The sequence below is a fragment of the Emydura macquarii genome, unplaced genomic scaffold (genome assembly GCF_026122565.2).
Source record: "Emydura macquarii macquarii isolate MOO-44397 ecotype Brisbane River unplaced genomic scaffold, CSIRO-AGI_Emac_v2 contig_2636, whole genome shotgun sequence".
In the NCBI taxonomy this organism is placed as follows: Eukaryota; Metazoa; Chordata; order Testudines; family Chelidae; genus Emydura; species Emydura macquarii.
The window spans coordinates 1096780-1115761 of NW_027132773.1; the positions used below are offsets into that span (position 1 = coordinate 1096780).

At 41.5% G+C, this 18982-nt stretch overlaps 1 protein-coding gene and 1 long non-coding RNA gene across 3 annotated transcripts in view; both read right to left on the reverse strand.

Annotated features, from left to right (window-relative positions):
- TRHDE (thyrotropin releasing hormone degrading enzyme) overlaps positions 1-10940 on the reverse strand; it is a 288144-nt gene extending 277204 nt beyond the window's left edge. For both annotated transcript variants that reach the window (XM_067564009.1, XM_067564010.1), the window contains exons 1-2: positions 9278-10940; positions 1547-1820 (exon numbers count right to left, since the gene is read on the reverse strand). In XM_067564009.1, the coding sequence (XP_067420110.1) occupies positions 1547-1820; positions 9278-10071 (1068 nt within the window). In that variant the 5' untranslated portion in view covers positions 10072-10940. The remainder of the gene's footprint in view (positions 1-1546; positions 1821-9277) is intronic.
- Positions 10941-11921: 981 nt separating this feature from the next.
- LOC137163738 (uncharacterized) lies at positions 11922-18908 on the reverse strand. Its single transcript, XR_010922826.1, has 3 exons — positions 18813-18908; positions 12475-12570; positions 11922-12019 (listed from the first exon to the last, which is right to left on the reverse strand). It is a non-coding gene; the product is annotated as an uncharacterized lncRNA (long non-coding RNA).
- Between the last annotated feature and the right edge of the window lie 74 nt (positions 18909-18982).

Below are 18982 nucleotides of genomic sequence, written 5' to 3' on the forward strand. Positions count from 1 at the left end.
CATAAACTTTCATACTGCTAGCACTATGGGAGAATATGCTATCGCTCAAGTAGCAGAAGACCATGCTTTTGGGAAAAGAAAGACTTGGGTTCTTTCTCAGCTTGAGATCGAAGCCATCAGTAGCCACATTGTGGTATAATGATGATCATGACGTTCTGTGTCGATACAAGGTCCTTTATTGCAAACTAGGAGCTTGTCTGAAACCATGAACTATTTTTCTTAGGCTAGTGAACACACCTCAGATTATTACAATTTTCAATCATCAGTGAGCTGGGCTGGAGTAGGACCAGCAACTAGAAATGACCAGTTCTATACCCCAGGATCAATCCATTTCAGCCATCCAGTCACCGCTCAGTAGACATCAACATTAGGGTCTAGAAGATAACTTTAAGCACAGCACTAAGCAAGGAGTAATGCATAAATTACACCACCCCAAGCTTATCCCCAGGAAGAGGTATTGTGCACCAGAGAATCTTCTCTGCATTAAACTTCCTTCTTATTCTTGGAGAGACAAAAGAAGTTGAGATGTTGTCATTAGCTACTGGTATAGCAAATAGTTGAGGTAGAGCCAAGGCCTTGGCCATACCTCACCATTCCCTACCCTCCTGCTCCAAGGGGATGGAATAAAGAAGCATGCAGCCCTTGCTTATTTCTAAATAAACCAACATCTGGGGAGCTCCTACAGGAATGTAAGGAGAGTTCTTACTTCCCTTTAATCTTTGCATGGGCATGTAATCTAAACCCCAATCCGTCCCTCTGTTTTTGAATACTGACTATTTCTGTTATGCAGATTAGTTTGGCAAGAGTGAGCAGTTTTTCTGCACATCCAATAGATATCTAATTTGACAGTATTTTGAAATCTAGTTAGCTGATAGAATTTCTGGTGTTTATTTTGGCTTGTTATGCAGTTCTGTACTTGATATTTGTAAACAAAAACAAAACTGACATAAATAAAGGATTTTTTTTAAGAGCAGCAGCTCCTGGAACCATGTCATAATCAGAAACCACAACTCTGGGAACTGTTTCCTTCAACCTGATACTCCAAGTGAGGAGGGTAGGTAGAAAGTCACACTTCTAAGCAAGAGGTCTAAGCAGGAAAGTACATTTCCACAACATTGTGCCAGTGGACAGCATACCAAGCTATGCATCACTACTCAAGAATGTCCATTGGAAACCACATCAGTATTACTGCACTCTCTCTGTACATTGCCCTATGATTGTTAAATTGAAAAGACCAGAGGAAGGTTCAAGAAGAAAACTTCAGAAAAAATTCAAGAGTAAGTACAGTGATGTACTTAGAGACTTAAAGTCTTCTAATGAAACTTGTTTTGGTGAGGTAGCATATTCTGAAATGTATCAGACATGCCAAAACGTCAGGAAAAGCTAAAATCAGAGCAAAAGCTCATTATTCTGAAATAAGCAAGAAACCTCTTAAGTGTTCAACAAGCAAGTACTTTAAGCACTGCTGGCATCATGTTTCCTTACAAAAAGCAATAATTTTCCAAAAACTAGTAGAACCCAAAGGTGTAGCATTAAATATACTTACTACAACCCCATTCTTAGTAGTAGTCTCCTGGTATGTAAAGTTGCACACTGCCCAGGCTAAGTAATACGTGGACATGAGAGGGGTCTGTGAAAAGTGATCTGTAACCCATCCATCTTCTTCAAAAACAGACGTTTCCACTGGCATATTGGACAAAGATAAATAGGTTGCTTGATGCTTGATGCTGATTTTGAAAGTGGCCTTGTAGATGGGCTCATCAAAGCAAGGAAAGGCTTTTCTGGCATGAGTAGGAGAAAACTGTGTAACACCAAGGAACCTGAACACAAACAAAAAGAAAAAAAGACATTACTGATTATGTGCAGTGCTTGAGTCATAGACATACTCCATGATATTACTAGAATGTGTTTAATTTGGTAAACCACCATAACTAAACTCTAAGCAGCAGCAAAGCACAATCCATGTACTACATACTTCTCATCCTAACAATTCTGCTTTGATGTAGTTGTTCATGGTATAAATTCTCTCCTTGTGTATTTTAATGCAATCCATGTAATATAATGAGCCAAATTTGATAGAAATGATTTTACAGATATCACATTGATATTCAGCAAATATTCTCCCTTCTATTTATAATTTGTGTTCTGCCCCACAGTTTTGTTCAACAATGTATGAAAAAGATAACTTATACTGTAATATAAAACAAACAGAGTTTTCAGTTAAATCTAGGATTTAATGACCTTCAGGAATTCACTATGGTTTCAAATACTGATAAGCACACACTGTCTTTCTTAGGACATTATAACATACGTTCACTTAGCGTACCCCAGAGGATGATTATTTTCCACTGTTGATTATTTGTGTATTAATTGCATGTAACTCTTTGAATCCCACTACAATCTATTAGTGTTGTAACTACAAAAGTCCAAGCAGAAGCATTCTGTTTCTGTGGGCTTTGCAAAGTTACAAACCTAAGCAAGCAATTCAACCTCTTCAAGTAGGAATGCTTTGCAGTCTTTTTCCAAGAAAATTTATGAAAGAAAAACAATTAACTTAAGGGGCGAAGGATGATCACATAGAAATAACTTAAAAGAAAAAAAAGACATTTCCAAATATGTTGAACAGAAAAAGAGACCTATAGTTTTTAATACTGCCACACATACTAGTGTCTTTTCTTTGGAGCTATACAGACTTAGATCCCAATCCTGCAAAGGGACATTTGTCACAGACCCTTACACATCTACACATTCAGGGAAAAATCCATCAACGTTGGTCTCTTTGAAGGAACAGGACCTAAGTTTACATTTTCAGAGTATGCTTTATATTTTTCATGTGTGGATTACATGTGGGAGGGCTGTATGGTGTCATGGCAGGTCAAATAGTAATATGGATATTTACCGGTTATGTGATTGTAAAGACAGGACATATGTGGGTGGTCTGAATGCTAATGGTTCTTAACTAGTCATTTTCCAGATTTTTAATTAATGTGTTGATGGTAAATGCCCTTGAGAAATCTTAACTATAAGGTAAGAGCTTTTTTTGTGGGTGAATATCTATTTGATCCAACAAAGACCATGGAAAGCCCTTGTAATTTTTTCTGTTTAAAACAGAGTACTATTCTGCAACATAATTTTCTACAATTATGATGGAGCAAAAGTAGATAAGTACCTTATTAAAAATTAAAGTGTGTATTTACTGACTCAGCTTTTTGACTTTTTGTTTTAGAGCATTTATAAGAGCAACACAGAACTAAGTTTTATGACACTTTTTTCTTACCGTAAAAGTATTAAGCCTAATATGTTACTTTTCAAGTAAACAAATATGCAGTCATGTAAAATATGATGTTTCACAATGAGATTATCATTGATTTTTCACAACAGCTAATCTTCTAAAAGGCTGGCACCTCTTATGTCAGTCACACTTTTGTTATCAATCTTTCATCCAAAATCGAAGCTTTATTTGATTAACAATTACTGAACATTTTGGAAGGAGTTCACTATATTTTGGCTTTATTGTCTCATTATTAACGAGGGGTTAGTAAATCCAGATTTGTGCATAAAATAGCCAAATATAGGGTCAAGTGTTGCTCTCAGTTACACCAATAATAATCCAAACAAACTCCATTGGCTTCAGTTGCATTATTCTGAATTTACACTACTGAAACAGAGCAGAAATTGTCCAATAAAGCAATTGCTTTGCCTAATTTAGTCCACTTGCTTAAAAAGGGCCTGATTCTGAATTCTTTGAACACCTACAAATACCCATAGAATTCAACAGGAATTTTGAGTTAACATGAAAGGCAGGACTGAGCTCATTGTTAGTAAAGATAGGATTAATGAACTTTCTTCTGTAATTAACAATTTTAATGAGCTCAGACCCAAAGGTAAATGCATGCTCAGGGAATTCTACACACATTCTGACAATGTCTAAATGAGGAAACACTGTTTCAACAGACTAGCATCTAAAGAATATTAAGAGAGTATCAATGAGATCTTAAGAGAGTGGAAAAAAAATCTTAGTCTAATAAAAACTACTAATAAATTCTGTATCACGTGTTTTTAAATAGCAAGGTGCACATTATTGTATATTTCATTATATTCAATACAATATTGAAAATACACCAAACTTTACCAATAATAATAAACAATGATATTTATACATGCACTTAAAAGTTGTGCATCACCATGGTATCTGGTCTCCTGTTACACTAGAAAAAAAAAACAGTTGAAATTTCTCTGTTCCCTGAAGATTAAACTGAATATGTATATAAGTCAATTTATACATTTTCTCCTAAAGAACAAAGAAATGAGATAAACATGCAGAATTTCTGTAGCATGCAGAGATCACAAAGTAGCTTGGGTGTTTTGCCACCTATCTCTCAACATACCTTCATTGGGCACTGCCATTTTTATCTTATAATTCCCAGAAATATCACCATCAAAAGTTATATTTCCAGGAAAAGCCTCACAGCTGTCTATTCAGCATCCCCATGACAGTAATTTGCAGGTTTTTTAATTCCATCTCATCTATTAAAGACAGACATGCGTTTCCTCAACAACTCGTCTATTTTGACATCTTGGTTGCTATAAAAAAGAGGAATCAATGTGTTTGTTTTGTCTGAAAGAGGTAAAGAATTGATTTCATTTAATCTATGCAGAAGTTAAATAATCACCTCAGTTATTATAACATTCTGCAGAAACTATGCATTAATGTTTATTGGATACTGTCAATAAATTACAGCGTATGTCATTTCACTAAAGATACACTAACTTCAGTGAGAAAGTTAACATTTTCATACTACTACCAACATTTCAGACTGATTTACTACTTTCATCTGTGGAGTCAAAAATTAAGTGTACTGACTTCCTCCACTATATAAGGGGTATGGGGAAACCAGTAAAACCATCTATGAAAGCCTTGTTACACTTGTGAAGCCGCACAGTTAACCAGAGTTATTCACCTCTCATGTACAACACAAGTGAAAAATTATGTCTACAGTCCTTTTACAGCAACCACTATTCCAGTGATGTTGCTATACTCTTCGGTCTAATATAAAGATGCCTAAAAGTTAAAGCAAAGGTCTACTGGAACGTCAAGATCCCACATATGCCATGGTATACGCAATGGTATCATATGCCATAGTAGAAACTGGTTTTAAGTTTCAGACTTATGAAATAGTTATACATATTTCATTTGAAAACCAGGTTATTAATCAAAATGCAAATTACTACTTTGCAGGAACACGTTGTGAACAAAGACACCCCGTTGTTTAGAGAGTATTTTTTTATATATTACAGTGAGTCATTAAGCTTGTGACATTTCAAAAAGAAAAGCAGTACTTTGATTAAACACCTGAAACTATAACCAAGTGTTGGTTACAGTTTTAAAATACATATTCTACTAAACCAAACAAATTAATAAGGTCCTAAAATGCTATTACTTAGGCATAATTCCACTGACTTCAGAGGCATTATAGTAGTTTTACACAAGCGGAGGATCTGGCCCAATATAACTGGTTCAATGAGGTATATTTACAGTAGAGAGTGATTCATGATCTGAATAATCATGCTATGACAGTAGAGTACTATATATTATATAATTGTATGTCTTAACCTATGTTGCTTTTACTATTAGACTGTAAATACTTGATCATATTTGGTGCAAAAGTATTGTAACTGTGCTTTACTTACTTAATTACTCTTTTGAAATATTATATTGTATATTTAAGTTTCCTGTAATTATTTCAACAAAGCTAGAATGTATAGAAGTGAGATAATTATGTGAACTTTGTCTCTTTCATTTATTTATGTAGTAAAGTGAATTTCCTTTCAACATTTTATTTTGTTACAGAATCAAAGATTCTGAACAAACTACAAAAACACTGATTACTTCAGCCACAGTCCTTAATCAGGTAAGCCGCAGCATCTTTTTCTACATTTGAGCTCCACAAAAATGCTATTTTACTTTGGTTGGAGGACAAATCACTCAATTGTAACACTAACCCTGCCTGGGATTCTAACATCAGTCTGTTTAAAATCATTAGTAACCATAGCAACAAAGGCATCTTTTAATAAGGGCGATGTTGACATAATTGAACTGGGGGGTGGTTCTTTTTCTGTCTTCCTTACTTTTTGGCCTACTATCTCTACTATCTTTTCTCTTTGCTCTTAAAGAAATGATTATGGTTAGAGAGAAAGAATCTGTAACTAGGATTTTCAATGACAGACAGCTTAAAAATAAATGAATTCTGGAATCCCTGGTAACATAACTATAAGGAAGTCAGTCCCGCTTTCTTTATTACTTAGATTGTAAGATCTTTGGAGTAGGAACCCTCTTTTTGTTCTGTTTTTAAAGTGCCTAACACAACAGGCCCTAACTGATGACCAGAGCTACTAGTCTACAGTAATAATAATAACAAGATTAAAATGTCTATTGTTATGTGAAAACAGTGAACAGATTTATTCTGTTCCCAATTACATTGGTGAGAAGCCATGTCTACACTACAGGGACTATACTGGCATAGCTACGGTGCCATAGCTATGCCAGCATAACCCCTGCATCTGCACTGATAGATGTAGTTTTTCCATTGGTGTAGGAACAACACCCCCCTGAGTGATGATAGCTAGGCTGATGGAAGCATTCTTCTGTGGACCTAGCTGCGTACACAGGGGGTTAGGTCGACATAGCTACAGCGTTCAGGGGTGCGGATTTTTCATACCCCTGACAGACATAGCTATGTCTACCAAACTTTTAAGCAGCTACTAGAACCTAATATGCAGTACACTCAGCAGAAATGAATGTAGTAAAGTGACAGCCAAATCAGGTCCTAAAAGATTGTTTCAAGCTTAATCCCATAGGTAGACATCTGAAATCTAATAAATTCCATTGTAATGCACAAAATACTATTTTTTAAAACAGGTAAGAAGGCTCTGTTATATAAAACATATTTCAGTTTGGTACTGAAGAAATTTATTAAACAGACCTATTTTCTACACATGATCTTTCTGTTATGTTGTATTTTATGATGCAATTGAAAGTTCATTCTTTCAACTTGTCCAATCCCTAACCATGCAAAGACACTTACTTATATGTTGAATGCCGATGCACAGTTGTTGTTTTCATAATAAAGGAATAACTATATAAAGATGTATTTTAATCATCTACGTGCTACCTATTAAAGTAGTGGTTCTCAACCAGGAGTATGCGTACTCCTGGGGGGCATCCAGAGGTCTTCCAGGGGGCACATCAACTCATCTAGATATTTACATCGTTTTACAACAGGCTACATAAAAAGCACTAGCAAAGTGAAAAATACAAAAGTGGCACAGCACAATATTACTGCAAATTACTTACTTTCTCATTTTTATCATATAATTATAAATAAATCAATTGGAATATAAATACTGTACTTACATTTCAGTGTATAGTATATAGAGCAGTATAAACAAGTTATAGGCTGTATGAAATTTTAGTTTACACTGCTCTACATACTATACACTGAAATGTAAGTACAGTATTTATATTCCAGTTGCTTTATTTTATAATTATATGATAAAAATGAGACAGTAAGCAATTTTGCAGTAATAAAAGTGTGCTATGACGCTTTTGTACTTTATGTCTTATTTTATAAGCAAGTAGTTTTTAAGTGAAGTGCAACTTGGCAGTATGCAAGACAAATCAGATTCCTGAAAGAGGTACAGTAGTCTGGAAAGGTTGAGAGCCACTGTACTAGAGTGTTTAGTCGTAAGATTAAAGTATGCAAGTATGCAGACTGAATGTTTCATTCACCTTACAACATGATTAAACTAACATGAAAATATACCCAGTAAGTAATTCACTCTTGTCAAGCACTATTGAGTAAGTAGACTGCATTTTATTAGGATAAAACTGCTTTAGAAACCTGTCTGAATGATAAAATTTATATGGTCTACCAGACTATATTATGATAGAGTAGGCTGGCTAGATCAGTGATAACTTCCCTTGGAAGCATCTCAGTAATAACTTGATTTAGAAAAATCTCAAAAAGTCTCCCTTTACTTGTTTCTGTATTTTCTCTGTCATCCTTTTGTTGATTTTCCTACTTATTCCTTTCATTAAGTTTAAGATTAGGGCATCGAGTATGAGTACCTACAGCTCCCATGGACCTCATTGGGTGAGATAAAGTGAAGCGATGGTAACTCCTACTTCCACAGGACCTGCAAATACTCAACCCCTCTCACCACCAGACCCTAGGAGTTGCTGAACAAATCATGTGGGGAGGGATGCCCCAAAAGAGGGAGGAAAACCAGAACAGGTGTAACACGAAAATGCTTAAACTTGCAGTCCTTATTCAGCCACAACTGCCAATGACTTAATGGGAATTTAGCCTGTACAGTGCAGGACTGGGCTGCCTGGAAACATAACCTGCCTTACTTCCTAACAGAAACGAGCACAGGTCTCTGGTATTCTAATTACTTGCTTTCTCACTTCCCCTTCCTGCCAAGCAGCAGGCTACCGGGCACGGGGACCCTCAGCATGAAAGTCAAGTAGAGGATTAAAATGATTCCCTGCTCAGTGCTCTAGATAATGGTCACGTCGGAGCAGACCTTCTCTCTTAACTGTATCGCCTAATCAAAAGCATCTAAAGGGTAGAAATATCAGTGGCAGGATCTACAGCATGAAAAGAATCGTATACCCGTGAGAACGCGACTCAGAGCTGTGTCGTGCAAGGTCCTAGCGCTCAGCGGAGCTCCCACTTCTTTAAGGGGAAAGTTAGTAACGATGTCACGTTTTGGTTACGTCTAATCTCTGGGATCCTGCCCCGGTCACTGATGGGTTCCTGGAGGACAAAGGGCGGTGGATGGGGAGCGGATACACTTCACTCCCACAGCAACGCTTGCAGAAGTTTACTGTAATTTGACACCACCTTTAACATTAAGAAGAGCACTCGCGCGCTTTCAAAGATGAGTTCCTGGAAAACTCCCTGCCCCGCTAGCGATGCTTTATGAAGGGTGTGGTTCCTGGAGACGGTTCTTTATGGTCATGTTAACTCTATGGTTAGAAACAGGAGCCAGGCTAATTGGGGGACTGGAGGGGGAAAGCTGACACCTGTAGCTGCACATCACGGGTCAGATAGGAACTGAAGGGGGTTAAACAAGGGGTGTCCCTTGTGACTGCACACTATCAGACTGAGGATAACAGGGTATCACCTGGGGGTTGCATATCTAGGGCAGCACATGCCGGTGACAGGGTGGGTCACAGTCACGGGGGAATAAGGCGGGAGGGGGAGAGCCGTACCTTCTCTCCCCGTGGAGCACATAGGAGCTGCGGAAGAAGCCCAGCAGCTCGTTCTCGATCAGGGCGCTGTAGAGGATCTTGAGGTTGTAACTTCTCTGCGCCTCCAGGCTCCGGTTGAGGACCACCACGAAGACTTGGTTCTGCGGGTAGAGGAAGGAGCTGGAGACGCGCACGGCGCCGGAGAGCTTGTCCTCGGCCACCTGGACGGCCTGGATGTGCATGCGGTGGGCGTGCAGCACGATGTAGCGGCTGGAGTTCAGGCACTCGATCTGCACGTTCACCTCCCCGCAGAAGGTGAAGTTCTCCATGAAGGCGCTGAGCATCAGGTTGTAGTGCAGGGGTCTCAGATGCCGGGGCAGGCGCACCTGGGTCCAGGGCGGCGGCTGCCGCCGCCTCTGCCACTCCTCCTCCTCCTCTTCGCCCGGCGGCTCCTCCTGGCGGCCGGGGGGCTCCCCCGCACCGTGGTTGAGCCGGGCTGGCCCCGAGAGACTCGCGTTGCCGCTCGCCCTGGCCGGGCTGTCGGCGGCGGCGGCGGCCGTGCTGCACTCCTCGAAGCGCACGCTGAGCAGCACCGCGATCATGGTCACCACCAGCAGCGCCAGGATGGAGATGGCGAAGCCCAGCACCAGGCGCTTGTGCACGGTGATGTGCCGCTCGGTGGTGCGGGGTCTCACCCCCACCGCGTCCGCCCACTGGCCCGAGAGCCCCCGGCTGCCGTTCCGCAGGGCGGCGTCCTCCTCGATCATCATGGGGGTGAAGGACGCGCTCTTCTCCCGCTTCTCGTCCAGGGCCATCACAGCAGGGCCTCCCCCGGCTCCTCCCGCGGGGCCGCCGCCCCGCTCTGCTGCCACGCCGGCATGGGAGGCAGCGGGGAGCGGGAACTGCCCGCCGGCGCTGCTGCTCTTCCTCCGGCTCCCACTTTCACATCACACCTCTCGGAGCAGCCCCGGCCGGGGAAAGGCTCCGCTCTCTCTCCCTCCCCAGGAGCGGGCGTGGGGGAAGCCCCCCTGCCTCGGGGCCGCCCGGGGCGCGGCAGAGCACAACTTGGGCTCCTCTTCGGGGCGCTGCCGGGCACTTCAGCACATGCCGCCGAGTGCAACTCTGCGCGCGGGGACTGGGAGGGGAGAGGCGGGGGAGGCTCCCGCTCGCTCGCTCCCTCCCTCCCTCCACTGCCGCTCGCGAGAAACTCCCCTCCCGCTCTGTCCCCGGAGCCGCCCGTCCTCGTCCTCCTCCTCTCGCCGCCGCTGGGCTGGCTGCCCAGAGCCGGGCGTGAGCCCCGCACTCGAGCCGCCGCCGCCGCCGCCCGAGGAGGAGGGACGGGGGGGGGGCGGGGTGTCTGCCTGGCTCAGCGCTGGCTCCCAAGCACTTGCCGGCGGCCGAGGCTCCCCTGCTGGTTCAGCTCCGCCTTGCCCTCTTCGGCAGCCGCGGGGAGCGCCTGGGGGTGGGGGGCTTTGGGACCGGACAGCGGCCCGCGCGCCCGCGGCGGCGAGTCTCGAGCGCGGGGCTAGCTCTGCAAAGTCGCGCTTCCTGCAGGTGCAGCGCTTTCCCGCTTGGGTTGCGTGCAGGCGAGGCGGGAGATAAATACACCCCGCGCCCCACTGACAGATGTCAGGGGGTTACTCCGGCTGCTGATCGTGGCTGAGGGGGAGCAGGGAAGAAAAGTAGAGGAGAGAGAGGAGGAGGAGTGCGCGCGCTGGGGGGGTGGGGGGAGACCGGGTTAGCCGGCTTCCTCCGGGCTGGCACACGAGGCACCCACCGCTCCAGGGGAGGTCGCTGAGCTGCTGGCAAGAAGCGCCGTGAATCGCTTCAACTGCAGGAGCCTCTCTACCATCCCCGCCCGTGACTCAGCCTGTGTTTAACTAGTTTATATATTTGCAGCTGGAGGGAGAGGGAAGCCTCCAGCCACCGCATGGCAAAGGCAGAGCCTGTGATGATGAGATGTGGCGTGTGTCAGATTACAAATCCTCCCAGCCACAGGATTCGCTGGGTTTATACGTGTGCGAATATATTCCCCAGGTAAGTATCGAACACCCCCTTCCCCATGTATTGTATGTAGATATACCTCGTAGAGTTGCTGAGTGCAGGCTTGAAGGGCAATAGCTGTATCATGCTAACCTAGGGGCTGATACTGCAACCACTTAAGCCGGTGAGTAATTTTACTCAGGTAAGTATTCTTATTTAAACCAATAGGATTATGCTGCTGAATAAAATTATTCACGTGTGTAAGTGAACCTTGGATGGAACCCTAGGGAACAAAGGACTGGAGGCAGAAGGCCCAGATCCTCAAAAATGGTATTCAGGCTCCTAACAATATAAATACCTCAGAGGGCCTAAATTCAAGCAAAGTACTTAAGCAATTGCTTACATCCATCCTTATTCAGGAGAGCACTTGCTGAAATTTATATGTTCTTAAATCCCATTTATATTTCAACTGTATTTAAGCGTTTGCTTAAATGCTATCCTGAATATGGATGCTTTCCAAACTCAGGGCCTAAAGTATTTATAGGGATGGGCTCCCATCTGCAAAATTCAGATGCAGATTTTGAACACACACTCCCCTCCCCATCTCCAAAAGTATATGTTGTTTGGATCAGCTGGGTTGGTTTAGAACTTTAGAGCTATAGGACCTATTTCCAAAAGTCAGATCTAGATTTGTATTCCAAAACACCCCTTTTCTCTTCTTCACTGCATCGTTCAGGCATCTGTCTGTTTTTCATAATCAAAGCTATTTAGGCCCCAATCCTGCAAAGAATTGCATATGTGTTAAACTTTACACACTCAATTCAGTGGCACTACTCAAAGTATGTAAAGATAAGGATGTGTATAAGTCTTTGTGGGATCAGGGCCATATTTTCTATCTTGCGAAAAGTCACTTTTTAAAAAATATTTACACTTTTAAAAAATATACAGGTAGAGCAAATCTTTTATACAGAGGTCTATGGAATGTGATATAATGGCCACTTTGCCTTCTGAAAGCGCAATTGGTCTGAATTTGCAGTAATCTACTACCTGCTTTAGAATGGCTGTCTGATTTTGCATGCTGTTATGTGCTATCATTCAAGCCAATCAGAATTTAGGGGGGGAAAAAAGAAGGCTCTGTCTGGAATGATCCAAACCCTAGTTTTTATTTTACAGCACAATGTTACATATTGCAATACTACAAATAGAATATAGAATGAAATATATACTAAAATCACCTGTGAATTGTGGTTATCTGTTCTAGTAGATCTGTCCTGAGTAAAATCTGTCCTAACTACTGTTCCTCCATATTAATTGCACTATTATCCAACCACCTGTTATGAAAGAAAAACAGCAATCCTTTTAGTAACTGTAAATAGGTTTCATTACATGTTGACTGAAGTTTGAGGCATATAGCGGAAAACTGTTACCCTGTGATTTGAAAAAAAAAAGCTGACATTGGCTTATAAAACCCAAAGCTGTAAGTTTAAAAATGTCAGTTTACATATGTTTCATTAAACCCTTTGAAAATGGACACAAAAGAAGTGCCTGAGTGCTGTTAAGTGTTTTGTATGTGGGCTGTCAATAGCAGCATCAGAGAGCAATACCATATTCTGTAGTATTTTTTCCTGCCATGTTTTCTAAGTTTACATGTTTGTTCCCATCAGCAGCTCAGGGAAACATTCAAGCAAAGTCTTATTTTAAGAGTATAGTTAGTCTAAAATAGAACTGCTATTTTATAAATTACAAGGTATTTTTTTATAATAAAATGCTATTTATGCAACTGAGAGCAGGGAAGGAACTAAAAATTTACAGGTGAATATTTTTGTGAAGGCTTCTCACAAAAGTAGCATGTTCGGTGTCTCAGACAGCTGGATTATGTTTGGCACTCAATTCAACTATGCAAAATTTAGAGGAGCATATAAGGCAGTATAGGATGGCATAACCCATTCCAGCCATTTTAGCATGTAAGTTATGTCTCCATGGCTCAGATTTTCAAAATCAACTATGGGATTCAGTCACATACCTCAGGTTAGAAAATCTCAGCCCCCTAAAACAGAGGGGGTCAATATCAGAGGTGATGTGTAAAGGGTTCGGGACATAACAGTAAGCAACTATGATCTAATTCCTTCTAAGAAAGGCTGTGTTAATGTAAATAGCAGGCAGAGTACAGGAAGAAAGTTTAAGTAGAAATAGCTTAGGCTTCTTTAGATTCACTTCTGATATTGGTCCAGTAACTCATGCAACACTCTAAGGGGCTTCAGTCTCCCCTCAGAGCATCCCAGATCTGATATGTTGAATGACATATATTAAAGAGGTTCTGCTAGCAGCTTTGGTGTTAAGCAATTGATGTGCGTGAATTCTTCCATCATTCTAAAACCACACATTACCAGGCTAGCCATTTTTCATGTTCATAACTGTGGATTTTCAAAATGTAGCTTGATCAGACACAGGTATTCTTAGCCAAACTCATAATTTGTTAATATACTATATTTGAAATGGGCAGATCTGTGGCCAATGTGTAAATTACAGCACATGTAATGTAGAATAACATGATGTAGAATAACATGAGTCTACATAGATATATAGCCCACACGAAGCTCTCTATACAAATATTTGGTGAAGTCCTTGAATGTTTTCTTATCCACAGTGGTAAGTGTATGAATGCATTTCATAGGTAGTGCCTCTGAAATTCAGAGTCAGCTTGTCAGAAGTGTCTGACATTGCTGGAAAAGATATCATGTCTCATGTCTGCAGCAAAATCATGGTAATGACTCTCAGTTGTTCAAAACTTCCCTTAGGCCATCAACATCTTGTATGCAATCACATTTTATGAGCTATAGGATGAGATTTCAGTTACTTGTACAAAATGAGAGAACATGTCTCACACCTTAACCGAATAAGTGTAGAGATGATCCTCCCTAGACAACAAGTATAAGAGGAAACATGGATAAGGTTCAGATAATGCAGTTACCAATTCACTAGGTTATACTGTGTCCAGTGAAGAATTGACTAGGGACCCCAATAAAGCTGTATTTTTATATTAAGGTTTCAGTGACACAAAATCAACACACGTTCACATTGATGCTTTATAGTCTTAGCTGAAAGGCTCTATAAATAAGCAGCCTTACTGTATATCTTGCAGTTGGATATAGTTTATTCATGGAACTAAACTTATCCAGAGGAATAAGCTGATCCAGAGGATAAGTACATTATAACTTTCAGAAGACATATAGAACTTTTTTTACTATGAGACCTCAGTGATGTATGCTTCATTCATCTGGGTACATAAAAGATTTACAAACAGATTTTGTGTGACGACTGAACAAATCTGCAAGACTAGCAGTGCTCAAGGACCTTTCCCCATTTGCCTCCTGTGCAGTGACTGGGGGCAATGGCAGTCCTTAGAATCATAGAATTGTAGGACTGGACGGGACCTCAAGAGGTCATCTAGTCCTGTCCCCTGCACTTATGGCATGACTAAGTGTTATTTAAACCATCCCTGACAGGTGTTTGTCTAACCTGCTCTTAAAAATCTCCAATGATGGAGATTCCACAACCTCCCTTGGCATTTATTCCAGTGCTTTACTACCCTGACAGTTAGGAAGTTTTCCCTAATGTCCAGCCTAAACTGCCCATGCTGCAAATTAATCCCATGACTTCTTGTCCTACCCTCAGAGGTTAAGGAAAACAATTTTTCTCCCACCTCCTTCTAACAACCTTTTATGTACTTGAAAACTGTTATCTTGTCTCCCCTCAGTCTTCTCTTCTCCTGACTAAACAAACCCAATTTTTTTCAATCTTTCCTCATAGGTCATGTTTTCTAGACCTTTAATCATTTTTGTTGCTTTTCTCTAGATTTTCTCCAATTTGTCCACATCTTTCCTGAAATGTGGTGCCCAGAACTAGACACAATACTCCAGTTGAGGCCTAATTGGCACAGAGCAGAGCGAAAGAATTACTTCTCAAGTCTTGCTTACAACACTCCTGCTAATACATCTCAGAATTATGGTTTTTTTTTTGGTTTTTTTTGCAACAGTGTTACACTGTTGACTTTTATTTAGCTTGTTATTCACTATGACCCCCAGATACCTTTCTGCAGTATTCTTTCCTAGGGAGTCATTTCCCATTTTGTATGTGTGCAACTGATTGTTCCTTTCTAAGTGGAGTACTTTGCATTTGTCCTTAATGAATTGCATCCTGTTTACCTCAGACCAGTTCTCCAGTTTGTCCAGATCATTTTGAATTTTAATGTTATTCTCCAAAGGACTTGAAACCCCTCCCGGGTTGGTATAATCCGCTTTATAAGTGTACTCTCTGTGCCATTATCTAAATCATTTATAAAGATATTGAACAGAATCGGACCCAGAACCAGGACCCCACTCAATATGGCCTTCCAGTTTGACTGTGAACCATTGATAACTACTCTCTGGGAACTGTTTTCCAACTAGTTATGCACCCACCTGATATTAGCTCCATCTAAGTTGTATTTCCCTAATTTGTTTATGAGAAGGTCATATAAGACAGTATCAAAAACCTTATTAAAGTCAAATTATACCACATCTACCGCTTCCCCCATCGACAAGACTTGTTACCCTGGCAAAGAAAGCTATCAGGTTGGTTTGACACAATTTGTTCTTGATAGATCCATGCTGACTGTCACTTATCAACTTATTTTCTTCTAGCTGTTCGGAAATTGATTGCTTAATTATTTGCTCCATTATCTTTCCAAGTACTGAAGTTAAGGTGACTGGTCTGTAATTACCTGGGTTGTTTTTATTTTATAGATTGCCACTATATTTGCCCTTTTCCAGTCCTCTGGGGTCTTCCGTGAGTCTTCCAAGATATCAGATATCTCCTCAGTCATCTCCTTGAGTATGCCCTGATGACCTGAAGACATCTAACTTGTTCTTTCCCTATTTAGCTTCATATCGTACCTCATTTTTGCTGGCATTCACTATGTTAGACATCCAGTCGCTACTGACCTTTTCAATGAAAACTGAAACAAAAAAGCCCTTTAGCACTTCGTCCGTTTCCACATTTTCTGTTGTTGTTTCTCCCCTTTCCCTCCCCCCCCCCCATTGAGCAGTGGGCTTATCCTGTTCTTGGTCTTCCTCTTGCTTCTAATGTACTTGTAGAATGTTTTCTTGTTACCCTTTATGTCTCTACCTAGTCCAATCTCGTTTTGTGCCTTGGCCTTTCTAATTTTGTCCCTACATATTTGTGTTATTTGTTTATATTCATCCTTCATAATTTGACCTAGTTTCCACTTTTTGTAGGATTCTTTTTTGACTTTCAGATCATTGACGATCTCCTGGCTAACCCAGGGTGGTCTCTTGCCATACTTCCTATCTTTTCTACACAGTGGGATAGTTTGCTTTAGTGCCCTTAACAATGTCTCTTTGAAAAACTTGCAACTCTCTTAAACTGTTTTTCCTCTTAGACTTGCTTCCCTTGGGATCTTACCTACCAACTCCATGAGTCTGCTAAAGTCTGCCTTCTTGAAATCCATTATCTTTATTGTGCCTTGCTATTGAGTAAGGACTGCAGAGCTAGTCACCCCAAAGTGACCAGGGAGGAGGCAGAGGTCCACAAACCCCTTCACTACTGAACCAGCCAGCCACACACATTGTACATTTGTAAGAGATAGTCGTACTCTCCCTGCATACCTGTGAGTCTCTGCTACCTGCAACTCCTGGCCCCTGTGTCTAAGTTGTACAATAAAGCCCTTAACTGATAGCAGAGTCTCTAACATTTCTGTCATAAATAGCTTTGTAAATTTGATTTATAATGTATTTTTAATTGCAAATTTATTTTTGGAAATGTATTTGTTATAACTATAGTTGCTCATGCACTGAGGAAGATTCGCTGCCCCCAACGCCAGTCTGCCAGTATGGTTACCCTATGGACTATACAGTAGCTGGGGATAGCTGTCACTTCATTTCCTGCACAGAGAGCTGTGGTGAAGGAGGCGTTGAGAACCTTTTTTGCCAGCTTTACAGCTTCTGGGGACTCCCTCCCAGGAGGGCTATCCGCAGCATGGGAGATTTCTGTTCCATTTGAGCTGCCAAAGTGGTGCAAAGGGACCAGATTGGGGCAGAGGTAGTGCCCCTATGCAGTCATATTTTTTCAGAAGACGTTTTCAGTGACATTCCAGATCTGATGCTGATAAATATACTGTCTGCTTTATTTTCAGGAATTATTGATAAGAAAAATATTGCAGGAAAGCATTCCTATCTAACGTCCAAGGAGCCACAATGCTCAATTATAAAAGAAAATGGCTCTCAATGTCCAGTTATGTTAAATGTTAAGCACTACCACTCTCCATCTCTCAGATCTTTAATATCACAGTAATGACCAAGTCCTGCTAATGCAATTTATAGAAGTAATCCCATTTACTTCAGGGACACCACCTACTTGAGTAAGGTCAGTGAGATTTGGCCCTAGGCAATATTTTGTTTAGTTGTTTTGAAATAGAGGTGACTAGATGACTTTGTACAATGACATCTTGGCCTAGCTTTACTCTGCCACTTACAAAGTAACAGACAGAAGCAGAAAGGGCAATGTGTGTTGTGTTATGTTTTAGATAAATACAGATCTACACAGTGACTAGTTCGTAGTCGTCATGGGACAGGTAGGATTGGTACTGCTCTGTTCCCTCTCTCCCGATCTCTTATTCTCATGTCTTCCCTTTCTTTCAGTTGCTTCTGGAGTTGCAAAGAACTCTATTAAAATGCTATCTGAGTAGCCCTCATGTTGAGATGTGTCTGAGAAGCCACATATTGCCTATATTACTGCATGGGCAGACAGATTTGGTCGGTGGCCTTCTGGTGATGTCTTATGATCATGTAGGACAATGGAATTGAGGCATCAGAAGTATCATCACATTGTATAGTTGACCTTAGTTCCTTTGCTTATTTCAATCATATTAAGCTAAAATGCCTTGCATTTTGCTCTTGTTAAAAGTTAGATCTCCTGGACAAAAGTGTTTGGATGAAACACGCACCTACAATAAAATGTGAATCAAATAATACTTCACATATCCAATTTGTGACCAGTCATGGGCTGGTGGTGGTCACATGGTTGCTCACAATTAATTTGGCTTTATCAGATCAGTGATAGCTCTGTAGAGCTCTTAGAAGCTTGAAATTAAACCAAGCATTGTGGACATGGACTCTGGGCTCGCTAAGCATGTTGTTATTGTTGTTATTAAATCTGATTGTGAAAATAAGTTATTTCCACCATATATTGTGTTTCACATACATATTTTTTCAGCCTCCCAAAACTGATTATTCTCTCTTTCTACCATTCATTTATTTTTCCCATTTAATTAGTGTGGCAGCCGTCCGCTCCCCTCTAGTGGGTCCCACGCTTGTGCTGTCCCTAGTGGGCCAGGCGTGTCGTCACCCCGTCTTCCCTAAGGAGGGGGGTAGGGACCCGGGCCCACCCGCTCCTCCGGGTCCCAGCCCAGGGGCCCTAGGAGAGGCAGCTATGTGCTGCTGGCACCGTGTTCCCAGCTGCACTGTCTTCCCCTGGGCTACTTTTCCCCCTCCTTCTGGCTCCTTGGGCCGGATACCTCCGTTTGTCCACAGGCCTCTGCACTCCGTTCTGCTCTTCCACTTTAAGTCAGCTCACCACTCCCCATCACTTCAATCCGATCCACGTCACTCCGATGTACAGCACAGCACACTCCTCCTGCTTGTCCCTGACTGTTTGGGGCGGAGGGCTTTTATGAGGCTCCTGGCT